General features: G+C 44.9%; 1 protein-coding gene across 1 annotated transcript in view; it reads right to left on the bottom strand.

Annotated features, from left to right (window-relative positions):
* Positions 1–26,440, bottom strand: part of MTA3 (metastasis associated 1 family member 3) — a 136,449-nt gene extending 110,009 nt beyond the window's left edge. Inside the window, exons 1-3 of the mRNA XM_066611779.1 lie at positions 26,347–26,440; positions 11,251–11,318; positions 6,352–6,445 (exon numbers count right to left, since the gene is read on the bottom strand). Of these exons, the coding sequence (XP_066467876.1) occupies positions 6,352–6,445; positions 11,251–11,318; positions 26,347–26,374 (190 nt within the window). The 5' untranslated portion in view covers positions 26,375–26,440. The remainder of the gene's footprint in view (positions 1–6,351; positions 6,446–11,250; positions 11,319–26,346) is intronic.
* Positions 26,441–27,130: the final 690 nt, after the last annotated feature.

The following is a 27,130-nucleotide window of genomic DNA, read 5'->3' as shown; positions in this document are numbered from 1 at the left end:
TATCAGTAACAACTAAGAGAGAGAAAAACACTGCCATTTCAGCTGAAATTTTTTTTAAAAGTTCAGATTATTCATTCCTTTCCAGTACTTCTAATCAACTATCTCTTCAATTCATAAATGCTACCTTATAAATTACCATAATGTAAAAACTATTTCTGTAGTTCATTAGCTGGCTTTTCAAGTGTTTCAAGATACATTTTTTCAAAGTTGCTCAGCTCTTTGTTTTATTTTTCAGGTTTAATAAGACATATAGATTTTCTGTTAACCAGTCTTCTCGCTCATTTAATTAGCCCAGTTATTAAACTCTAATGAAGAATGAAAGACTTGCTGTCCCAGAGACTACATGCCACCCACAAAGTCTGGATGGCAGAGTTCTCACAGTGAGAGGTAAGGGCTCTATGATGTCAGATAAGCTAAAGAACCTATCTAACATTTATGCCTTGCAAAATGCAGCAGGATGTAACACGTATTTCATTATCTTAGGAACTCAACCAAAAGTCAAGTGCTGTAAGCAGGAAACTGAAAAGTGGTGCCAGGAATGACTAGAAAAGATAACATGGATGCATTCTGATGAGCACAATCTGGTTGCTGCATGGCACGCAGCATGAAAAACTAGGAAGACACGAAAAGCATTTGCCCACACCCAGTAAAGAAGCAATTATATTTTGAGTGGGTGTCTGAATTTGGGGATCAGAACTATGCAACCTCAGCCTCATGGGAACAGATTCCTTGGGTGCAACTGCAAGCAGTTGCAGTACAAATACAGAAACCACATGAGTAGGGCCAACTGTGTGGGCCTTCCAACTCAAAGGCCAACTTATTGGAAGTAAGACAACATTTGGGTGGGAAAAAACCACAATTAATCTTGCATGCACATTTACTGCATTATACAGTCCACAGATCTGTGAAGATTGGGGGTAGGGAGGAGAAAACAATGGCAACAACCCAGCGGAAGTTGGGGATGGAAGTCAGAGGCAAGGACAAGGGCAAAACAAGAGTAAATACTTAGTCTCAAGTAGGCACTAGGGAGTGAAGCTGAAGGCACTAGACCAGTGGTAAACTGGTGGGTCCAACCCACCAGCTCGTGTAACGATGCCTTGTTCTCTTTAAGGGGCAGGGGAAAAGCAGTGAAGCGATCCCCAAGATCGCACCCCTGCAGGGGAAGGGGAGACTATTTTTAAACTAAACATACATGCTCTCAGGATCCAGGGGATGTGGGGAGCCCCACGGAATGCCTGCAGGGCTCCCTTGCAGTTAAATAGTGAATAGTGAAAGTTGCAAGCGCAACTAAACCGGAAATTCCACTTCCATTAGTTATTTGATATTTCTCTGTAAACCACTTTGTGAACTTTTAGTTGAAAAGCGGTATATAAATAATGTTATTAATAATAATGATGATGATGATGATGATGATGATGACGACGACGACGACGACGACGACGACGACGACGACGACGACGACGACGACAACAACAACAACAACAAAAATAAAGAGAAAAAACAGAACCCAGTTCAAAACCTGTTCAGTACTACTGACATAAACAACAGCATTCAGGAGACTAATGGCAGGAAGGGCTCCCCTCTGTTCCTGCTACAGTGAACCATTTAAGGCAGGATCAGTCTTCCTCTTAGAACTCAAGCAAAAGCTTGTCCAACCACAGACTTTTGTCCAGCAGCAATTCTCAGTCTGGAGAATTCTCGCACTGAGGTATTAAGCACCTTGGTTCCTTGGCCCTACAGCTTTTCCTTGCTGTGATTTATACCATTCATCCCAAACAAGATGTTTTCCTGGTTTTATCCTGTTTTTATCAAAAGCGCCAATATGGCCATGGGTAACTCAGGACATCTGTAAATCGGTTGTCCGTACTCAGGGATCGAGTATATATCAGCTTTCTTCTGTAAGAACGAGGGTGGTTTCAAAATACCATCAGTAATAATACAACAGCACTAAATCATAAATATTCAAAACAATTGAACAATCGGCAGCAAACCAAGCAAACGAAACAGAGTAAAATCAGAGTCCAAATGTCAGGAAGCATGAAAAGCCTTCTCAAAGAGTCATGCCTTAACAAGGCCTCTAAAGGCATATAAATTTGATGCCTGTCTGGCTACCAGAAGAGTGATATTCCAAATTACCAATGCCACAACTGAAGAGGCCCTGCCTTTTGCAGATGCTCAAACTTCCAAAAACACAGGACTTGAAGCAAGCCCTCAAAGTTCCACCATACTAGCTAATTTCACAGACACAGATACCAATGGAAAAATAGTTTATTTTGGAATTTTCTAAGACACATAAATGCACAGAATAAACAAGCAGGGTAGAGATCTGTAGAATGATATGTCTTCTGTGACAAATGTGCTTTCCAAAATTTAATTAATATTCATAGCCCAGTAGCAAACTCTTCACCAAATATGCCTATTGTGCGTTCATGAAAAGAAATAGTTTTTCTCAGCACTTAACAGTTGACTCTAATCTGGTTAATGAGACGCATATGCACTGGAGTCTACTACTAATTATATAGTGTCAGTCACAAAGAGAGAAATGGCTATTATGACAAAGAAAGGAACTCTATTGTCATCATCCTTCAGGGAAGGAGAAAGCATAGCCTGTCTTCATCAAAACAACCTCAGTAAAGCAGACTTTTCAAATGACCACCATTAAAGAACTTTCACAGCAATATCAAAAGGGAATTGTATATTTAATCTACCACCTAGTTATTTCAGGAATTTCAAAGCAGGTTACATTGGACTCCTTGCCATCTCCCATCCACTATATTTCTGAAATCTGTATGTTAGGGCACTCAATCAGGGCTGGCCCATCCATGAAGTGGTCACCTCAGGAAGCACGTCGGTGGGATGAGCCCATCTCTTTCCACCTACTTGCCTTGTGACTGTTCCACTCCTGGAACATTAAAGGAAGAGGAGCAAAGAGAGGAAGAGGAAACATGGAGAGGAGGAGAGTACTGAACCAGAACACTGGAGCACGAGAGAAACAGAGGTTGGTACATCTCTGGGTAAAGGAGGGGGCAGCATCGGGCATGCCATCTCAAGTGAATATGATGGGGAAGGACTGCTCTGGACCTATACTCTAACCATGGTTTATAAACCATGAAAAACCACCATTTGAAACCACGGTTGACCCCTACTAACTGCGCAAAGAGGCAGTTTTTACAGTGGTGGCTCTCATATTTAGCAGTGGAGCTGTTCTCCTTCTCTTCAGCACAGTAACTTTTCAGAGAGTTCGCTGGTGACGTTTTCCCTGCACTGTTATCCCTTTTGGGACAGGGAGCCATTTGTTTATGTGTTTCGCTAGGTAACTGCTTTGTAAACTTTTTTCTTCAAATATAGTCTTAATAACAACTCTGCTTTCAAATGCTAGTTTAATTGTGTGAGTCACAGTTAAGGCACAGTTCTGGGTTTCAACAAGCCACAGAGCTGAGATGCAACAAACCAGAATTTCCCTGATACACAAGCAAAGGAGATTAATTCATTCATTCATACCCCACTTAGGGCGCAATCCTAGCCCCTTATGTCAGCTCTTATTCTAAGAGCAAATGTATTAATTAATTAATTAACTAACTAACTAACTAACAGTATTTATATACCGCTTTTCAACTGAACGTTCACAAAGCGGTTTACAGAGAAAAATCAAATAACTAAATGGCTCCCTGTCCCAAAAGGGCTCACAATCTAAAAAGATGCCAAGGAATATCAGCAGACAGCCACTAGAACAGACAGTGCTGGGGTGAGGTGGGCCAGTTACTCTCCCCCTGCTAAAAAAAGGAGCACCCACTTGAAAAAGTGCCTCTTACCCAATTAGCAGGGGTCCACTCTGCTAATTAACACTCTGATCCAGCTCTAATTGCATGCAAAGAAGGTATATACACAATTTGTAAATTGTACTACAATGGGGATACACATAAGCAAGAGAGTGAACACTGACTGAATGGATAATCCCCATTCTGGATCAGACATATGCTCTGTATACTCAAGAAGAAAGATGAACCAAATCCTGAATCCATAATTATTTAGGATATGTATAGAAACATTTTAATCCCCCAAATCAATAATTGCTCTGGCTGTCTATAGTCATGTATCTAATTCAAGAATTGGGCATTTTCATGATACAGCACAAATTTTATACAGATATTATAAAAATCTCATTCTGGATAACACAGTATTTACTCGCAATGCCATGGAGCAGGTGAAATTACACATGCTTAGTGGAATACAGGATTTATAAAGAATAACAACCTTTGATGAATGGGAGATTTGTGAAAAACTGGGAATAATTTCTCTCTAATTTACAAATGATGACAGGCAGCCCAATCCTGGCACTATTTCATCAGCGCTGGCTGCTGAAAAGTGTGCTCTGGCAGAGTGTACTGCCAAAATGCCTGTGGGAAGGCCAGAGCCTTCCCATGCACATAGTTGGAGCATTGGCCACTCGCCAAAGCAGGTAAGCCAGGGTGGAATCGGGGCAGGGAGAAGGTGAAACTGGTTGGGGAGAGAAGACTATAGGAGGGGGTGGATCCAGTGGCAACGACACACCAAATCCTCCCCACCCCTTTTCTCTCCTCAGACTTGTGCCTGCTAAAGAACTGGTGCAGGTCTGAGGACACCCATTGTGGGATAGGAGGCTTATGAACGGCAAGGGAATTCCTTTCCCTTCCAAAGTCTCCCAGTTGGCCCACTCCACTGGATACAGCGAGTATCATTTTGGCACAGCTGCACCAGCGAGTGGGGGGAAGGATAGGATTTGACCATAAAAACTGGGCCATAAAAATGTTAGTAATTAATAGCACAACAGCACATAATCCTTTATAAATTGAATAAACTGGACAGAAAGAAGAAAAAAAATGTTTTTTGATTGAAAAAATTCTTTCAATCAAAAGGATATAGCGGACCTGGTCTTTAGCAAGAAAACTCTAAAATCAAATTATAGGTGTTACGACTGAAATATAGTTGCTTGTTGGGGTTCCCCTCCTCCCACTGATCCCCAACTTACCCAGGGAGAGGACTTCTGGGTCAGAGGATCAGGGAGGAAGCCGGTGGAACATGGGGCCACCTCCCCATATGCTGCCTGGGCACTCTTGAGGGCGGCAAAGCGCAGCAGAGGAACACTGGGTGCCGAACCCCCCGCTTCTCCCTCCGCCTTGGAGGAGGGAGGGGGAGGCAGGACGCAGGCCATTCGGCTGCTGTTCAGCTGCCCCTCCCCCGCCTCGGGGGAGAAGGGGAGCACTCCCTCGCCCAGCCAGCTGGGGCCTGCCTTGCCGGGCAGGGCACCTGGCTGTGACATCGGGGGCCCACAGCTGGACCTCCCGATGTCATCTGCAGAGCTACAGGACCCAGGTGGGCAGGGCCAGCCCACCCCCCAAAGGTAGAGACCAGAGTAGAGGCAGCAGCCTTCCCAGCCATCTCAGGAGCAACTTCAGGTGAGAGGAGGTGGGAGGGAAACAGTGAGAGGAAGGGAAGGAGTGGTGGTAATCCCAAGGGAGGGCAGTCCTTTTTGTACCATCCCTGTGAGGGAAGGGGAGGGGCTGAAGGGGAGGGGCCTGCCCTACATAAATCTGGAGGCCAGGGATGACAAGGCAGTTGCGAGTCAGAAGAGCAGGCAGGAGATCCACTGACAGCAGCCCCTGCTCCTGACTCTGGCATATGCTGCCAACCCAAAGAGGGGGATGCAACACCCTTTCTTCTGGGGAACTAGTCTGAGGCCTCCACGAGGGGGTCCTCCTCGGAAAGGCCGGGCGGGCCCTGCCCTTCCCCCACAGGGAGGCCTCACAGTGTTATTCTGAAATTTAGGCTATTCAATATTTGCTGATCTTTTGTTTCTATTGTTAAACTATACTCTACTAAAATGACTAGAGATAAAGGCCACATACTATAATATACCGTAGACATGGCAGAAATTCTATCAGAAAATACTGGAGGAAGAGCAAAATACCACCTATGGTGAAACCTTATTGTAAGGTTGTTCATATAAGAATAGATCCGTTTTAAGAAAACATATGCCTTTTTCTTATAATATAATATGTGGGCAAAGAAAAATATAAATGTGACAAATTATTTGTTTATCATAACTTGTTTCTTGATTGTTTAGAATTGTTATGTATTCTTAGTTTTAAATGAAATTTTAAAACCAAGAAATGTCTTATGTAAAACTGGCCACTACATGACACGGGAGACTTACAATACCTTTAATCTAGACAAAGTGAGCATGAAACACAATAGCCTATTTTTATGAGTTTTGCATCCACACACACACACATAATGCTCATACACAAAATAATAGCTTAATAAGTTTGCAGAATTTGCGTCATTTGTTTCGAAATAACACAATTAACTTACTTGCATGTTTGTCTGCAAGCATAATGAGGCTGTTGGAAATGTCTCGACGTCTGTAAAAACATACCACTTTTGCTTCCACGTTGCCATTGGCAGTCTAAAAAAAAAATCAAACACATAAATAAAATAACATATGTTTTCTCAAAGAGTGAAACAAGTCCCTTTGCAGTGGTGCAAGCTGAACTAGCAAGAGCACAACCTGCTTTTGATCCTGCATCTCATCATGCTTCTTCCAAAGCCAACTTGAATCTATTTAGACAAGGTGATAGATTATTCTGTTTTTTTTCGTATTTATATACTATTCTTCCTCTGAGGAGCTCAGGATGGAGTACATGAGGATAAACCCCCACCTCATTTTACCTTCATGACAACACTGTGAGGTAAGTTAGGCTGAGAGATAGGGACTGACCCAGTAAACAGGGATTTAAACCCAAGTATTCCTGGTTAAATTTCAACAGTCTGACCAACACACCAGACCGATCCTCCTTTATTTCATAATCAAAGTAATATTGGGAGTTGTATGTCTCCCAGATTCTGAGTTATCTGTTTGTTTTGCAAGACAATACAGGGCGCAATCCTAAAAAGGAAACACAAGGGACTTGCATCAGCCCACCAGTTTCAGTGCCATAAAGTACTTTTGCGGCACCAGGAGAGGAGGAAGCCAGCGCAAGATCGCATGCCGCCCCCTCCCCACACCAACATGGGCCCTGGGGAAAGTTAGGTCTGCTTCAGCCAGCTTGCGCAGGGCCGAGGGGTGGAGTGGGGAGGGAGGCATTCTGAGGCAGGGAAGGGCGTTCCTGAGGAAGGTGGGCAGGGAGTGGGAGGCGGGGCCAGGATCCATAATTATGCCGGAATCTGATCCTGTTCCTGGGCAGCCCAGGGCAGTCCCAGGTTGCTCAGATTTGCGCCACCTCTGGAAGTGGCATGTATCCGAGTAGCTCCATTGGGACTGCAGTGGCTGTCCCCAGGGTAAGGGGAAACGTTTCCCCTTGCCCTGGCTGAGCCTCTGGCTGCCTGAAATTTGTGCTGGATACAACACAGGCACACCTGCTCCAGTACAACTTAGGATTTGGCTGCCCAGCTTTCCTCCATATCTGTGGATCCAGTATCTGTGGTTTCAATTATCCATGGTTTAAAAAAGCCTCCAATCGTGCCCCACCATCACACAAATTATATGCTGGTGGTTGCAGCCTGCCTGGGTCACGCTGGCTCTTTGCCGATTACAAAACGGAAGCATGCAATATTCACAAGCACTCACAGTAAGCAAGGAAGAGGACTAAAAAGAATATGATGCTTTATCATAGAGTTGAAAGAGCTTAGCGCTGTGTTCTTTTCAGTCTTCTGCCTCACTTCCTGTGAGTGTTTCCTGCTTCCATTTTGTAGTCAGCAAAGCACCAGAGACCCTGAAGGATGCAAACACCAGCAGATAAATAATTAGCATGATGGAGGGATTTCTGAAGCTTTTTATAGGGTTCCCCAGTTTTCGCAGTTTCCGTATTTGTTGTTGGCAGGGAACGATACCCCTGTGGGTACGGGGGGGGGGAATGCGTGTACTTGCTTGCTTGGTGTTAGGCCTCAAACCCACAGAAGAACTTGAATGGACAACTTGAGATGTGTCAGGCAGGGATTCAGCCTGTGGACCACTACCCAGTTTTGGCAAAGAAAGGTACAGCCATGCCAATCATGGCAGCCATGCACTAATTCACCACAATAGGACAAATGATTCTCTCTAACCCCTACCCAAATTCCAGTTTGTTAGACTGAACAACTAGGAAAATATAGGCTTTTTCTCCCTCTCTCCATCCCTAACCATAAAAGTGTCAGATCCACACTTCTTATCACAGAGCTAGATAGATTGAGCTGCAGCTGTCTGGTCCATTATTTTTAAACATACATCTCTTCCCAACAGATGATTTGGGCCCAACAGAGCCCAAATTCACTCTGACATACACAAGTGTCTTACTTTCCACATTTTAGTATCTCACCCAAAGAGAAACTGCCCGACATTCACTTGGGCACTGCCAATACTGATAGCAAAATGGAAGCAAGGCAGCTCACTGCCTCAGCAATTGGCTCGGCAAAAAGCCAATGGTACTCTACCAGGCACCATAAGCTTCCAGCTCTGGCTAAGCTCCTGGATCTGAGCAGCTTCTTTCTCGCATAGAGAGCAAGATCAAACTGCTATCAGCTTTCTCATACCTCTTGCTCCGGTAACATGTTTCTGATTTAGCAGCTCATTTACCTGCAAGAATACTTGTCTGCTCAGCGTCTGTCTTAATTTATTTATTACGGCACAATCCTAGGTATATCAGAAATGTGTTCAATGGGGCTTACTCCTAGGAAAATCTGTATAGGATTGTAGCCCTACTTTTAGTCACCTTTCCTCCAAGAGTCCAAGGCGTTCAGGGCAGCATACGTGGCTTCAACCTCCCCTCCACTATTGTATTCTCACAACAAACCATAACATAGGTATGACGGAGTAAGAGTGCTGCAGTCCCAAAGTGACTCATCATCATGGCTCTATTCCAGCAAGCCATTGTCTCCATTTGAGCAATTTTTACCCCATCCATCATAATTTTTACTGTACTACAGTTTTGGAGGAACTACTTTGACCACAAGGGTGTAGAAAGGTAAGGTATGAGTTACCTTATAAACAAACAGACGGGTTTCACCAACCCTAATCCAGCACTCTAATGCCTTGTTTTGCCTTCCCGCCTGGTACTGACCAGAATTTTGAAGACGACATCCAAATCTCAAATTTCCCTAAAAATTGAGTAAAATCTAGTAATAAACTTAATTTTTGAAAAATGGCTGCCCCTTAAAAGCAGCTCATCCTGATTGGTTGCCCATCCTACCTAATGATAGGACCAGCCCCGATTCCAACTCCCCATTAGGATGCCACACTGCATCCAGATTGCCTGACCTGACAGCATTCCTGGTCACAAAAGAAGCTTAAAAAAAGATTTAATCTTGATTTACAAGGGTTTATTATGCCAAAGTTTGAGAACTTCTGGATTTGCCACACTTTCATCCAGTGAGACACAGAAACATATTCAGAGCACGGGGGTGACAATGTATCCAGTTCCCAACAGACCCTGAAGTCTTTGAAAACATGGAAAGTGAGGCGAATCATCATTCAACCTGGGAAAAGGCAGATCAGGAAGGATCTGGTACCCTAATTCACAGCCACAAGAGACAAACTGCCCAGAACATACAAACAAACAAACAAACGGACAAAGATGGAGGTCTCAGAGGAACCAGCATACCAACACCCAACCAGTGGCGTAGCTAATGAACAGGTAGCCCGGTGCGGAGCTCAAAATGATGCCCCAGAAGAAATGTCACAGCCAGAAGTGACATCATGCCCGGACTTTTTAAAAAGTGTAAATTGTTGGGCAACCTGCCTCCTCCCCCAAGCAGCTCACCATCCACTTGCTCTGCCACCTCCCCCCAGCCAGTGGCATATCTTAGGCATCAATCTGTGACCTGGGATCAAAGAAGATCTTGTAGCCCCCCTCCATGACAAAATCAAATTTAATTAAGTAAATAAATAAAAGTGTGTCCCTTATTGGTTAGAGGCACTGTGCTGGGGTGAAGAGGGATGGTTATTCTCTCTCTCTCTCTGCTAAATATAAGAGGAGTACAACTTGAAAAAGTGCCTCCTTACCAGTTAGCAGGAGTAGTTGTACAGTGGTGCCTCGCATAACAAAATTAATTCATTCCTTTCGTATTGCGAAAATTTCGTCTTGCGAAACACGGTTTCCCATAAATTTCAGGAATGCACTGAAATTTAATTAATGCGTTCCTATGGGCAAAAAAAGTCAGAACAAAGTCAAATTTGGTTTACAAAGTGTTTATTAAGTGCTCTTTAAAGGCATACATACTGTACAGAGGATTTCAAAAATTTCAAGCACAAAACTTCAACTTTTTAATTTTAAAAATTCGTCTTGCGAAGCACGGCCATAGAAAAAATTCGTCTTGCGAAGCACCAGAAAAAATCGCAAAAACGCTTTCGTTTTGCAAGTTTTTCAGTGCGCGAGGTATTCATTATGCGAGGCACCACTGTATTATGATACATGGAAATGAGAGCTGACTCAGATTAACACCTTATTGGTTCCATGCTGTATCATAATAACATCTCATTGGCTCTCAGAACAACCAGTTTCATAGGTCAGTTTGAAGTTAAAGAATCCACTTTTTGTTCCTTTAAGGCACTTGTGTTTTCATTTTCTGGTTAATTGGCCTTAACTTTTAATAGAAAACAGACATTCCAGTCTGGTTTGTTGCACTGCATTCTGCATTAAATTACCTTTCCAGTGATATGTAACATGATGGTATTATTCATGCATACCAAGATTTTCACAATTTTTACCACTAGTGACAAGCTCAGCTTTTTGCGCCCCTAAAGCGTGCTGCCCCATGCGACTGCTATCCCCTGCAGCTCCTTAGCTACGCCACTGCACCCAACTTAGCTTCCGTTCATCTACGGCCCATACACTGTCAAATTTTAGGCTGCAAGCTCTTTAACTGGCTCTCATTGGCTTCTACTGCCTGCAATTTTCTGCCTGTCTGGACAGCTCCCATTCCAATAGGCCTCATTCCCCTTCCCTCTGCTCCAAAGGTTTCCAAGGCTCAACAAAAGATTATACAAGTGAGATGCACAATCCATCTCATCAAAACCAAATTATGACGACATGGACTTATTTTTCCATTACTGGACAGATCAAGGTACACATCATTTTCTAGATACATAAAGCATCACAACAAAAATGTTTCTTGGCAGATCCCACACAAAAGCTAGAAAAATTTTTCCACATCTTTGAAAAGAATTACACCTTTTAATTCCACTAGGAGATACATCAACTCTTGTCAAATAGCACAAAGGATTACATATTCATGTACCTTATTAAGTTCTTCTATTCGCCTGATCAGATATGGATTGCTTGAAGAGTTTTCAAAATAGACATAATCTGCAACACAAAGGTTAAAGACACTGAAGTTCTTCAGAAACAGTACTAGAACAATAAAAACAAAAGCAAGAAATTTATGTTTAAACTCAAACATATTCATTATTTGCATGTTCAAGGCTAACAAAAAAATGGGGCCTTATTACATTTCAGATGTTCACAGTTCATGAATAAATTCTCTCCGCATCTCCCAGGTTTAACAGAGTGGAACCTCCCTAATGATTCAGTCACAAGAAGATTTATACAAAAGCTTACATTTTGCTCAGTGGGAGACTCACATGTTATTCCAATCCTCAAAGAATTGTTTTAGTACAATTAAAATTAATAAGTATGGTAATAGCAGAATGATTGCAAATCAGACCCATAAAGTTAAGCAGATGCATAAATCTTTATGCTAGATGAAGCCCTAAAGATGAAGCCCAGTCAATATATAAATGCATAGATTCTCCAGAAACTTAGCAACTTAAGAGTAGGCAAAATGATATTGTTAAGATACAGTATTTACATTTCTAATAAGCTAGCCTTGCATAGCGTAGGTTGCAATCCTATACAGACTTACATGGGAGTAAGGCCCATTGAACTCAGTGGGGGGTACTTCTGAGTAGACATGCATAGGATTGCGCTGTTAGCCTCTTCCAGGCAACAGTACTTCCTGAAATATCAAATTATGTAACACCCTTTACTCTTCAATAGCCAAAGCACTGTTTGCACAATCTTCATTCATTTCAACATAATTTAAATGAGACTTTGTCTGTACCCATGATCAGATCTACTTTGCAACTACATCAATTCCAACCATAGCCTCTCACCCCAAAAATACATTCAAAAGTTTTGTCATCAATTTATGAAATGACACGGGGAATACGCATTTTGTTAAAACACTACCACTATGCCAGCTAGAACCTGATGAAAAGGCACTAACAAGGAACCTTCAAGTACTAAAATGCAAGCATCTCATCCATGCAAGTTATGCAGTGGTGCCCACAGAGACCCGAGAACCCAATCCTATCCAACTTTCCAGCACCGGTGCAGCCGCAATGCAGCCCTGAACAAATGTTCCCATACCTTGAGGAGTCCTCTGTTACTGCCTTTCTCATCACAGGATGCAGTGCATGCCCCATTGGCACAGCTGCACCAGCACTGGAAAATTGGATAGGATTTGGCCCCCGAGTCATTAATGTGTACTTTAAGATGACTCTGGTCTATGCATACTTACTTGTGAGTAGGCCCAATTAAACACAGTAGAACTTAGTTCTATGTAAATATGTGTAGGATAGGGTTGTGTAAGATAAAGACAGGATTGTGTAAATAAGAGTTGCAACCAAAATGCACTGTGGGGTTTTTTTGGAATTGGAAAATAAGAGTCCACCACTGAAGGGCAATTCTCTACTGTTGCCTTATACCTTTCCTTTCTCTAGATCAGTGGTTCTCAAACTTTTAGCACCAGGACCCACTTTTTAGAATAAGAATCTGTCAGGACTCACCAAAAGTTATGTCATGACCAGAAGTGACATCATCAAGCAGTAAAATTTTCAACAATCCTACTCACATTTACCAAGGAGTAAGTCCCATTTACTATCATTGTTAAAAGCACATACATAGTAGCACCTATGCAAGACACTTCTTTCACTGAAGCAGAACATTAAAAGTCATTCAAGGAAAACATGTCTCAATATAAGATCTCAAATAGTACAACAGTAAACAAAAGCAGTGTTTTACAGTTATATTTCATAACAGCATCAACAAAGGAATGTATAGGAAGAGCTGAAACTGTATCATGGTTCATACCAATTGTGTAGAAGGGAACAGGTTCAGCCACAGTAAGGAGTTTTCTACATGGTTTTTCAAAACCATTACACCATGGAGGACTTTAAGAAATATTCATGACCCCATGTGAGGGCTACGACCCTGAGTGAAGAATTCATGACCTATTTAAGAATAGTTAAGACTAGGGAAAACTTTGCGTAGGCTTCAATGGGACTGTTTCCATAAGGAATGTTTAGAAAGAAAGATTCATAGCCCAATCCTACCTATATTGACTCAGAACGAAGTACCACTACATTCAGTGGAGCTTGTTCCCAAATTATGTATACATAGTACTGGAACCTTTATATTTTTATCCTAAACATATTAACAAAGAATGTTTGTGATATCCAAATCTTCAATATAGCCCTTGGGAAAAGGCAGATCTGTTCTGTATACCCACTTATTCACTTGGCATCATTCCCTTATGACTATAGTCTTGGTTCTCAAACTACTCAGGAATTTGAGACCCAAGGTAAGTGTGTGAAGGGGAGGAGCTAAGGCAGCAGTGTGAACCCCAGGATGCTGCTGGGGGTGGGAGGGTTATTTTCCTTTTTGTTTTTTACTTACCTGGAGCCAGCACAGGAGTCCTGGGAGATCCAGGGAGCCCTCCACAAGGATTGCCTCACCTCCAAACATCTAACAATAAAACAGGCACTTTGGGTTTCTTGACAAAAACCAGAAGTGCCCCCCACCCTTTTCAAAGATGTCTGGAGGTGCAGGGAACTTTGTGGAGGGCTTCCCAGACTCTCCGGACGCCTCAGACTCCAATGCTGCCTCCTGGTAAGTTTAAAAAAAACAAACAACCACCCTGGAATAACATTGCTGCCTTCCCCTTAAGGAACAGGGATAAGGTTTCCCTGGCTGGGGCATCACAATGCCCCAGTTTAGGAAGCCCTTGACTATAGTATAATTCTATGTACACGTACCTCTGAGCAAGTGTCACTGAACACAGAAGGTCTTACAAGTGAGTAAATATGCACAGAATTGTGCTCCCTAAGGTCACAATCCTATCCAAACTTACTTCCAAGTAAGTCCCACTGAACATATCTGAGAAAACACACTTGGGACTGATATGTAAGCCTGTGATTTGGTGGCACACGGTAACACCATCCCAATACTCTTATCTGTGGGAAGGAAAGGCAGAGTAGGAGAAGAAATTGGGAATGGTAGCATGATGGGATGTGATACACAGTTGGGCACAATGAGAGAATGCGGGGACAAAGGAGCCAATAAGCAGCCCATCCTGGGGCATTCCACGTATAAATGCTTTTAGGCAAATGCCCCAAGTCTCCAAGCAAGGATGGGAGAAATGGAATGTCTGGTGACTAGGGAAAACATTGACATAGTGGGCATAACGGAAACCTGGTGGAATGCGGAGAATCAGTGGGATAACGCAATCCTGGGCTATATACTCTACAGGAGGCACAGGGAGGGGCGTGTTGGAGGTGGGGTGGCCGTTTATGTTAAGGAGGGGATAGAATCCAGCAAAGTAGAGATTGAAGGTGGGTCTGACTCCACCGTAGAATCTCTGTGGGTTAAATTACCAGGCCTGAGGAACGATGTAATACTGGGGGCGTACTATCGTCCTCCAGATCAGAAACCGAAAGGGGACCCTGAAATGAGGAAATAGATCAGGGAGGCGACAAAGAGGGACAGGGTTGTAATCATGGGGGACTTCAATTATCCTCATATTGACTGGTCACTTTGTGTTCTGGTCACGAAAAGGAGATCGGATTCCTTGACATGCTAAATGACTGTGCCTTAGAGCAGCTAGTCATGGAGCCCACCAGAGGACAGGTGACTCTGGATTTAATATTGTGCGGTACTCAGGACCTGGTTAGAGATGTTAATGTTACTGAGCCGTTGGGGAACAGTGATCATGCTGCGATCCGTTTTGACATGCATGTCAGGGAAAGAGCACCAGGCAAATCTCTCACAAAAACCCTTGACTTCCGACAAGCAGACTTCCCTCAAATGAGGAGGCTGGTTAGGAGCAGATTGAAAGGGAAGGTAAAAAGAGTCCAATATCTCCAGAGTGCATGGAGGCTGCTTAAAACAACAGTAACAGAGGCCCAGCAGAAGTGTATACCGCAAAGGGGCTTGACTAAGTCTAGGTGGGTGCCCGCATGGCTAACCAGCCAAGTTAGAGAGGCCATAAAGGGCAAGGAAGCTTCCTTCCATTAGTCTTGCCCTAATGAGGAGAATAAAAAGGAACATAAACTATGGCAAAAGAAATGTAAGACGGTGATACGGGAGACCAAGAGAGACTATGAGCAACACATGGCCAGCAACATTAAGGGGAATAATAAAAGCTTCTTCAAATATGTTAGAAGCAGGAAACCCGCCAGAGAAGCAGTTGGCCCTCTGGATGGTGAGGGAGGGAAAGGGGAGAAAAAAGGAGACTTAGAGATGGCAGAGAAATTAAATGGGTTCTTTGCATCTGTTTTCACAGCAGAAGACCTTGGGCAGATATCACTGCCCAAATGGCCCCTCTTGACCAAGGAGTTAAGTCAGATAGAGGTTAAAAGAGAAGATGTTACAGACCTCATTGAAAAATTAAAGACCAATAAGTCACATGGCCCGGATGGCATCCACCTAAGAGTTATTAAGGAATTGAAGAATGAAGTTGCTGAGCTCTTGACTAAAATATGCAACTTGTCCCTCAAAACGGCCACAGTGCCAGAGGATTGGAGGATAGGAAATGTTACACCAATCTTTAAAAAGGGAAGGAAGGGGAACCCGGGAAACTATAGGCCGGTCAGCCTAACATTTATACCAGGTAAGATAGTGGAATGCCTCATCAAAGATAGAATCTCAAAACACAAAGACAAACAGGCCTTGCTGAGGGAGAATCAGCATGGCTTCTGTAAGGGTAAGACTTGCCTCACGAACCTTATAGAATTCTTTGAAAAGGTCAACAGGCATGTGGATGCAAGAGAACCCATGGACATTATATATCTGGACTTTCAGAAGGCGTTCGACACGGTCCCTCACCAAAAGCTGCTGAAAAAACTACACAGTCAGGGAATTAGAGGACAGGTCCTCTCATGGATTGAGAACTGGTTGAAGACCAGGAAACAGAAAGTGGGTGTCAATGGGCAATTTTCACAATGGAGAGAGGTGAAAAGCGGTGTGCCCCAAGGATCTGTCCTGGGACCAGTGCTTTTCAATCTCTTTGTAAATGACCTGGAGACAGGGGTGAGCAGTGAGGTGGCAAAGTTTGCAGACAACACCAAACTTTTCCGAGTGGTGAAGACCAGAAGCAATTGTGAGGAGCTCCAGAAGGATCTTTCCAAACTGGCAGAATGGGCAGCAAAATGGCAGATGCCTTTCAATGTAAGTGTAAAGTCATGCACATTGGGGCAAAAAATCAAAACTTCACATATAGGCTAATGGGTTCTGAGCTGTCTGTGACAGATCAGGAGAGAGATCTTGGGGTGGTGGTGGACAGGTCGATGAAAGTGTTGACCCAATATGCGGCAGCAATAAAGAAAGCCAATTCTATGCTTGGGATCATTAGAAAAGGTATTGAGAACAAAACGGCTAATATTATAATGCCGTTGTACAAATCGATGATAAGGTCACACCTGGAGTATTGCATCCAGTTCTGGTCACCACATCTCAAAAAGGACATAGTGGAAATGGAAAAGGTGCAAAAGAGAGTGACTAAGATGATTACTGGGCTGGGGCACCTTCCTTATGAGGAAAAGCTACGGCGTTTGGGCCTCTTCAGCCTAGAAAATAGGCGCCTCAGGGAGGACATGATTGAAACATACAAAATTATGCATGGGAAGGATAAAGTGGATAGAGAGATGCTCCAGTGGGGCTGTTCTCATGAAAGCGACCACTGGGAATGGGTTGAAGATCAAGTGGTAAAGAACCGGATTTGCAAACCAAAGTTTCAAAATCCGGCATCTCTAGGTACAGCTCGGAAGGATCCCCAATTTATTCACTTATACAGCTGTTTTAAAAAGACAATATATTCAAAAAATTCATCTTAGCATCACCTACTGTATTAGCCACAACCCTGTTCCATAGCTATCTTGAAATTTTCTCATATCATTCTGTTTGCACTAATTTCTGGACTCCACCCATGTCTCCACCCACAAAGTAATGAGTATATTAATGTTTACTGGAAAATGAATGATGCCTATCTACAGTGTTTACATTTCCTAGATTTAAAATAATTTTATTGACTGACTATTCCCTTGGATTATGACAGGGGTGCCCAAACCCCGGCCCTGGGGCCACTTGCGGCCCTTGAGAACACCCAATCCAGCCCTCAGTGAGCCCCCAGTCTCCAATGAGCTCTGGCCCTCTGGAGACTTGCTTAAGCCTGTGCTGGCCTGAATGCAACTGCTCTCAGCTTAACAGCCAACTGATTGACCTCTCGCGCGAGCTGTGGGAGGAGGGCTCCCTCCACTGCTTGCTATTTCACATCTGTGATGCAGCAGTTGCAGCAGCAAAGGAAAGGTTGGCCTTGCTTTGTGCAAGGCGTTTTATAGACCTTGAGCTAGCGCAAGACCTTCATTCATTCATATAAGTTTCATTTCTAATATATTCATTTATGTAAATTTATGCAAATTTATTTAAATTTGAAATGTAAATTAATTCTTTTTTTCCCCAGTCACACAGTGTCAGAGACATGATGTGGCCCTCCTGCCAAGAAGTTTGGACACCCCTGGACTAAGACAAGATGGAAGCCAATGACAGCAAAAGAGCAATTGCTATTTCAGTAGAATTCTGGCTTAGTGACAAAGAAAGGCTGTACGTTTGGAATGGGATCATAACACATGAATAGAGGTCATGCACTACATGCAGAAAATGTTAAAATATTTGACCTACCCAGAAAAGGCTGAGAAAGACTCCTGTCTGAGTCTCTCAATGTAGAGTCCATAGCAAGTTACCTTATTTTATATTTAGGTATATATTCAGGTATATACCTTACCTTATATATACCTTAACTTATATTCAAATATTTGTATTTATAAAGTTACCTTATATTCAGATGTAAATGTCTATGCCATAGATCAGTGACTCTCAAATTTCTCAGGAGTTTTACTCCCAAGGTAAGTCTTTGTGGGGGAGCGGGGAAGGCATTGATGTGACCCCCAAGAATGCGTTACTAAGGGGGGTGCTTATACTCCCTGTGGGCTGCTGCAGGCTCCAGGAGGTGCAGGGAGTCCCCCGCAGCCCCCCACAGGGCTCCCTGATGCTTAGAATGGTGAAAAAAGTGATTGCAAATCACTTCCTGGTTGCAACTGCGAAACTGCAAGTGGTTTGTGATCACTTTTTCTCAACATCTAAGCATCCTGGGGATTGCAACACTGCCTTTGCCCCTCCCCCACTCCTTAAAGAGACTGGAGGACATTTACACAAGCTAGTGGCTCACAACTCAACAGTTTGAGTACCACTGCAGACATTTGACATCTGAATATAAGGTAACTTTATATGTTCCTATGGTCACCAACCAGAATATTCCTTACTGACAGCACAATCCTATGCACATCTACTCAGAAATAAGTCCTATTGTGTTCAATGGGGCTTACTCCCAGGAAAGCATGTATAGGATTGCAACCTAAAGATGCTCAAATTTAGGTCAGATCAGTGGCGGCACTTGCTCCTGCTAGCAATTAAACACTGCAATTAGTCATTCGACATCTTTCCCAGGGTAAGTTGCCACAACCCCCAAGGCAAATAGATGTGTGGCAATGCTTCCTCCCTCACTCTTGGATTCTGCCACACTTCCCTCCTCACCATTGAGGCTCACTTGGTCCTTGAAAGACAAGACATACTACTGCAGCAGCAATGAAATCTTGTTTACAGCTCAGGGGAAAAGTGTTGAATTTTTTCCCCTTTGGTTGGAAACAGCACCCCTCCACTAACACAGCTATCCTATGTCTCCCAACTTTAAAAGGACCAGGAGGACAATGCACAGGTAGACAATACTGCTGTCTCACTCTTTTCCCAGGGCAAAAGAAGCAACTGAAGCAGCATCATAACACCCTGTGGGCAGATGGTATCATACCTCAATTACCCTCAAAACTGAACAAGAGAGACAAAGACTTGCTACCCCACCCTTCAAGCAAGCTTCCCAAAGGGATTAAAAAAAAACCCAACAACAAATAATAGTAATATATAAAACAAGTTCAAAGAAATTCTACAGCACCCACCTGGAACCAATAAAACACAGTATATAAAAAGGCTAGGGCAAATCAAAAGTTTTTTACCTGATGCCAGAAAGAATATAAGATAAACGCTGGGGTCTATCACTCTAGAGAAAGCATTCCACAAACCTCATACAAGTAGCAAAGATAAGACCTGGGATGTTTTCTACATCCCAGATGAACACACTATTTCATTGCACCTGAACTGAATCTTACTGTGGTTCTGCAGAGGGGTTATCTGAGGGCGAAATCCTACCCCCTTATGTCAGTGCTTTCCAGCACTGGCATAGTGGTGCCAAGGGGACATATGCTGCACCCTGCAGTTGGGTGTCACTCACAGAGGCCTCCTCAAAGTAAGGGAATGTTTGTTCCCTTACCTCAGAGCTGCAGTCAGTGCTTATGTCAGTGCTGGATTGCACCCTAAGACTAAGAAAAAAGAAAAAATTCTTATATAAAATAGCTGGTCAATCTATGCAAAACAAGCCAAGTCTATTCATGTATACTTAGAAGTAAGTCCCAATATTCTCAATGGGACTTACTCCTATGTAAGTGTGCACACAATCACACAATTCTTGTGTGCAGGAAGTTATTTCCACTAGGGTGCATTCAAACAAGCAGCCCCTCACCAGTTTCAGTGGTACAGATCAGGACAGGGCTGTACCGTATACTACTTTTGCACATTTGAATCAACTCCAAGAAGGCAGGAGCAGGGACTGTTAATTACATGTGTCTGGTTCTGCCTAGAGCAGAGGTTCTCACCACAAAACCCCAGCCAGAGAAACCCTGTCTCTGCCCCCTTAAGAGACAGGATGATGGGGAATGCAGCAACACAATTGTGCCACTGCCAGGGATAAAAGGATTTTTTTAAAACAATTGCAAATTGAAAGTGGGTAGTGAGCGCTATTTTTAGCAGTGCTGAGGCACAGGGAGCACAGCAGAGGGGTCTATGGGCCCCCTGCACACCCTGGAAGGCCAGCGCTGCTTATGGTATGTTTTTAAAACCCACTTTTATCTCCGGCAGCAGCAGCAGCAGCAGCACAACCATGGTTATCACATTGCTGCCTTTGCCCCTCCCCCGCGACAACTTACTTCGGTTCCCAAACTCCTAGAGAGTTTGAACTCCTGGAGAGTTTGGGAAACACTGGCCTAGAGTATCAAGCAAAGAAGCATGGAAGACTCTAAACACAAAGTCTAATCTTAGAGCAAAATGAAGTGGAAATGAAGTGGTAGAATTCAGAGATGATTCAAAGACCTGCACAGCATCCTGCTACAGCCCAGAATGCTGAAGAGCAGTTCTTCCATCTCAGAACACTCTTCCATCTCCCATCTCAGAACACTCAGCGATGACATCACTGCTGAGGGACATGGGTCAACACAGAAGACCCCAGTCGGCCTCTGCAGAAGGATGGGAAGGGGCTTAGGAAAGCTTGCCTGTTGGGCACCAAAGGATCTACCTCTCAGAAGGTATGATAAGAAAGCCAAGGTGGGCAAAGACAAAAAAGGGGCCTGTAGAAGTACCTGCCAGCACACAAGAGACTGTAAAGCTAATCCCTGAATAAACTCACCTTGAAGATCATCACATATCATTTTGCTATTTATTCCTTCCAGCCACACTGAGAAGCCCCACCACATCCTACCCCACCACTTATGACATAGATCTACCCCCATGGGAGAACAAGAGGACACGTCATAGATAGTAAAAATAGACTGTAGCACTTCAGACTAGAGGCGATAGATACTGTTTTAGAATGTTCTAACATGCAAAAATTCCCTGCAAATAGAAAATTAGTACAAAAAGAATTTTAAAAATCAAGTTTGAGATAATTTTCTATTTTTAGGAAAAGTGTAATGTAGCAGAGCATACAAAAAGCATACACCCGGAATCTGAAGTGGAGGAGTCTATGCTACTAACAGTGCATTCAACCATTTCATTCTATTGTATGCTTGGATTCTACCACGGACTGTAACCCAAGTAGAAAAGACACTTTAAGCAGAATAGTAAATGGGCACAGCACAGCATGTGATGAAGCTTCTTTAACAAAGCCATCATAAGGGTAGAGTTGAGATCAAGCACATGTTGAAGCCACTAACTCACTGAAAGCCCACATGCCCATCACTGGATAGTTACACCTAGACAGTTTCCACGAATTGGAAACTGTCCCTTAATTACAAAGAATCAATATCTTACCTTGGGGAGGGGAGGACTGTGTTCCAATTGAAAGTATCTGTTTGTACTATGAAACAGCTGGTGAGTTTGCCCCAGGAAACTCAACAAGAGTAGACAAAGTGGAACTTTCTCACACACTCAACAGAAATCCCATCAACGGTATTTCTTTACCTTTCAACTTTGATGGGATGCATGGATTAACTAATGCAGTCTGTATAGGTAGATTTTCTTTCCTCTGCTGCGAAGACACTCTTCTCCTAATCTTTGAGATGGGGGCCTACGTTACTGTTTTCTGGTCCAAGGAGTCTATTCCTACTTTTATTGCCATGACAGCAATGCAGGATATTGGATTTCCAGCTGCCTTCTGAGTTAGTCCATTGGTCCATTCAGTGTTATACTGTTTTTCATTGGTCCATTCATACTGTTTTTCATCAGCTCCAGGATTTCAGGCAGAGGTCATTTCCAGTCCCACATGAAGATGCCCAGGATTGAATGAGACCACTGGAGAAAGGTCTTCGTATGTCACAAGAGCCAGCCAATCAACATTTTCTGCTCTACCATTAAGCTATAGCTCCCTTCCCAATTCAGGTATGGAAAAAGGTTGCATGCTATTTGTTTTGGAACCAAATTCTGGCAAATCTGTGTTCTCTCTAGCAACCAATAAAGATATTAATTTGTCTCTTAGAACAAATAATCTTGGTCAACTGTACACACTTCTTATTGGGATGCGTACAGAAGTAACTTCCTACAGGACCTTGTAAGGGTTCTGTCTGTTGCCCCCTTCACCTCTTAATGACACACAGGCAGCTACCAATTCAGGACTGATTTTCAGTCACACAAGTTTAGTCTTCTAGAAAACTTGAAATGCTGCTCTGGAGTAGAGAAAGGAGTGACTTGGTAACTGTCACAAGTGCCAGCCAATCCATATTGTGCACAATCAGATTCTGCAAGAAACAGGAAGGACCAGTTTTTCCTGAACTTAATTCCCAGACATAGTTTCTACATCTAACCAAAGAGAAACAAAGGCAGATCCACAGCAGATTCACAGCCCGATCCTAAAGCCGGCAGCTCCGCCAAGTGCAGCTGTATTAAAATGGCTATTGCTGCATCCAGCTGCACCACCGAAGCTCCAAGAGGTCTCCTTGGGGGAAGCCCCAAGCCCCACAATGCAGTTTCTCAAGTTTGCAATGGTTACTTTGCTGGTGCAGACTTGAACTCTCTCAGGATCTGGTGGAGCAGAGCTCCTTGCCCTGGGCTGAGCCTCAGGCTACCCCAACCTTGCTCTGGATACAGGGCAGGCCAGCCAGCCTCCCCATTCCAGCGTAGGTTAGAATTGGGCTGTCCAAAACTTAGGTGCTATGTTTCCATTTTGATTTGGCAATAGTCACTCAGGTCTAGTTTCACAAGCAGCAGATGACCTGGAATGACCTGTGTTCAGGTTGCAATATTTCAGACTGCTAGAGGAAGAGGGGCCCCCTCTATAACTGAAAGCTTCTAGATAGAAAAAATAAAAAATCCTGCACACTGAAAATGGCCAGGCATAGGAATGTTTTTTTCATGATGAAGCATTCCATCACATGATCTCTCACCTGCAGCTGGATGTGGAACAGTCAAGACCCATCTCATCTGCTACTCCTGCAAATCAGGTGCTAGTTCACCTATAAACAAGCAGCATTTTCCCCCCAATTTGAATGAATACGCATGGCCTTTCCATGTAAATAGTAGCCAGTTTCACTATGTGGTTGTATACCCAAATGCACAATAAATTGGAGAAAATAGGCACTGCATGTATATGCTAATAAAGCAGAGGTTCTCCATCTCTTATTCTTTGGAGGTGCAGGAAGACAATGTTCCCAGTTCTATTGAAAGGCAGTGATCAAGCAAACTAGCCTCATTTAATCCTTGAAGACACTTGGGAGAGGAAGGGGCTCACTGCTTTCTAGGATGCAGTGGAAAATAAAGTGGACTACAAAGCCAAGGTATCTATTTGTTATTTGGAAAACAGATTGGAGAGTTAAGAAGCTGGAGACCTATTTCCCTGCTGGGTCAGACCTAGATATGAGTGCATGTTCCCCAATAATCTAATGGACACAAGAAATGTCTACTACATGTGCTATCTGCAAATTCAGTAGCTCTCCGGCCAGTATCCACAAGTTCCATATCCATGGTTTCACTTATTCATGGTTCTCAAACTCCCCCCCCCCATTTTGCTCATGACTCACTGCTCTTCATTTGCAAATGCTTTGAAAAAGGAAGGGAACAGCTAGAACCTAGACTTGTAGCTGCTAGCAGAATGTTGAAGGAGGCGACAGTGAGAATGCTAACAGGAAGTGGGCAGCAGAGAAAGCGGACAGTGAGAACGCTAGACTTTGCTTCCTGTTAGCATTCTCACTGTTGCCTCCTCTAGCATTCCTCTAATAGCTATGAGTCTAGGTTTTCACTGCTTGCTTCCTTTTCCAAAGCCTTCTTCAGCAAAAAGTAAAAGCTGCCTTTTGCAAAGCATTTGCAAAGGAAGAGAGCAGAGTCACGTGTGTGATGGGGGATCTGAGTAAGGTTCACTATTATAACCCAGTGAGCTAAACAAACGCATCGGTAAAGCAGCTACCACGTTTTCCAGACTCACAAAGAGAGTCTGGTCCAACAAGAAGCTGACAGAACATACCAAGATCCAGGTCTACAGAACTTGCGTCCTGAGTACACTTCTGTACTGCAGTGAGTCATGGACTCTCTGCTCACAACAGGAGAGGAAACTGAACGCTTTCCACATGCGCTGCCTCCGGCGCATTCTCGGCATCACCTGGCAGGACAAAGTTCCTAACAACACAGTCCTGGAATGTGCTGGAATCCCTAGCATGTATGCACTGCTGAAACGGAGATGCCTGCGTTGGCTCAGTCATGTCGTGAGAATGGATGATGGCTGGATCCCAAAGGAGCTCCTCTATGGAAAACTCGTGCAAGGAAAGCGCCCTACAGGTAGACCACAGCTGCGATACAAGGACATCTGCAAGAGGGATCTGAAGGCCTTAGCGATGGACCTCAACAAGTAGGAAACCCTGGCCTCTGAGCGGCCCGCTTGGAGGCAGGCTATGCAGCATGGCCTTTCCCAGTTTGAAGAGACACTTGGCCAACAGTCTGAGGCAAAGAAGGAAGGCCCATAGCCAGGGAGACAGACCAGGGACAGACTGCACTTGCTCCCGGTGTGGAAGGGATTGTCACTCCCAGATTGGCCTTTTCAGCCACACTAGACGCTGTGCCAGAACCACCTTTCAGAGCGCGATACCATAGTCTTTCGAGACTGAAGGTTGCCAATACAAGGGGTATCCACAGTATTCAACCATACAAGGCCAATTCACCATTATCATTTGCCTCTGGAGGGTGCCATTTTTTCTCCTGAACACTGGAGAGTGATTCACTTGTACCAGGGATCACTGCAAGAACATATGTAGACGCCTCATGGATCAGGCCAAGAGTCCATCTATTTCAACAAAAATATACTGTTGCAAAACTATCAGGAACAAGCAATACATGATGGCAAAAGCTCTCCTGTGTAGTTTGCACTCCTTCAGCAACTGGTAGACATTGGCAGCAAAGCCACTTCTAAATATGGGCATTTCATTTAGCTATTATGGCTAACACTCTGCACATGCAGCAGAATAAGGTGGTATAGTAGCTAAAACCACTTCCTACAGCAGGTGGAGGATATTACTTTGGAAAAGTGGAGGACCTGGGGCAGGACAGGAAGCCAAATGCTGTGCTTGCCGCACCCCTGCCACTGCCGCATCGGCCCATCCCAGCTGTTCTGTGGGCAGGCAAGGCTCCATGCAGCATTTGGCAGTGGGCAAGAAGCCTTCTGAGACTTCTCCCACTGTTTTAAGCAAAACTTCTGGTTGAGTGATGCTCCATTATGCCTCAGTGAGTATCCTGGGGGGCGGCATGTGGGGGGGGGCTGTCAGGGACCTGCCCTGGGTCATAATGAGGGCAGGTCCACTACTGCTTTGGAATACCCTATTTAAAAGAAAGCATCCGCCAAGCTAAAAAGCATGAAAGATTCTAGACCTCCTTCTTGTGTAGGTAGTTTCTCACAGAGGAGAGGATTCAGGCATGTGATCCTCACCCGGCTGCCTCATGTGCAACAGACTTTTTGCCTCTCAGAACTTTACCACATGCATGTATAGTTCTGGCCTAAGCTCCAGCCACTACCATCACATTCTACCCCTTCTCTGTACCAGCCTTTGCCATACATGATCCTCTCCACCTAGACTAAGCCTCTGTTTCTCTGCGTACCTACCAGGAGGGAAGCACCACTGAAAAAAGTGGAAGTTATCTTTCAGTAAACATCCCACCCACTGGGCAGCACAGACACTCTCAGTGCCAGGATGTTACCCTGGAATGAAAGAAGGGGTGAAAGCGCCTCTGAAGCCCTTCCAGAGCGCACTTCCCTCAGCTTGCAAGGAAGCAGAGTCTGGCCACACATCAGGGCTGAGGAGAAGCAGGTCTACACAGGTACCAGCCTCGGGATGGGCCCCCAGTGAACACAGGAAAGGGCAAGGAGGCTGGCAGGGCTCCCTTTCATTCCCCTGGGAGGTGCAGAGAGACTGCAGTCCCTGGGAAACCGGCTCCTCTTTCATGTGCCACTGGGGGAAGGGCCTCCTCTCCTGCCTCCTCCTCCTCTCTCTCTCTGGCCAGGTGGGAGGTGGACGTCTTGCCAGTCCCCCCGGGAAGAGCTTAGGGGGCCGGCTTCCCTGTGGGGCGCGGGTGTCTGCCCAGCTGGGCGCCCCTCAATGCACCCTCTGCTCCTACCAAGCCAAGCCGCACTCGGTGCTGCTTCCCCTCCCCCCCACGCCCCGCCAGGCCCCACTGGAGAGGCGTCCTGCAAAAGCCCCCCACATACCTCCCACTCGGTACATGTTGGCCGCCATGTCTGCGCTCCGCGTCCTCCTTCCTCTGCCGCCTCCGTCGCCGGGTGGGGAAGGGGAGGAGCGCGCTCGCTCGCTCGGTCCTCCTCCGGCTTCTGCTGCTGTCCTGCGCGCCGGGCACCGCGGGGCGCCTGGCAGCTCTGCCTCTTCTCCGGCCCGCCCGTCGGGGAAGAAGCGAAGGGTTCAAGCCCGGCACTGCAGGCTGCGAGCGGGTGGCGCCGTCGTCGGCCCCAGGGCGCACGGCAGACTCCAGCGGGCGCCCAGTCCCCAGAGAGAGGAGGGGTTACAAGTCTCCCGCAGGTGGCTTGTCCCCGGAGGAGGGAGGAGCGTCGCTGCCCGCAGATGCCAGCGGCGAGGGAGGGGAAGGCCCTTCAGGTGCCACTCTGCGCGCACGCACACCTGCCGCGCTGGAGGCTTGACCTACCTGCGCGCACGGTGGTGAGCTGCAGCACTAGGCAGGAAGGGCTCGCAGCCCAGCCCGCTGCATGCCTACTCAGAAGTAAGTCCCATTAGAGTCAGTGGGGCTCACTCCCAGGAAAGTGTGCATAGAATTGAGCTGTCTTTGGGCATAGAATTGGAGAGAGCATGTGCTTCCAAAGCAGTGCAGGGTGCAACCGGGGGGGGGGGGGGTTGGAGGTGGGAGTCCAAGTCAGCCATCCTGGTACTTCTTTGCAGAATTTGGGTGCTGTCTTGCCAACAGTGGTCCAAAGCGGATACCAAGAAGCCAACCAACCCGCTCACCTCCACACACAAGGAATC

This window comes from Tiliqua scincoides, chromosome 1, assembly GCF_035046505.1.
Source record: "Tiliqua scincoides isolate rTilSci1 chromosome 1, rTilSci1.hap2, whole genome shotgun sequence".
Classification (NCBI taxonomy): Eukaryota; Metazoa; Chordata; class Lepidosauria; order Squamata; family Scincidae; genus Tiliqua; species Tiliqua scincoides.
This window is presented reverse-complemented; position numbering and strand designations above follow the sequence as displayed.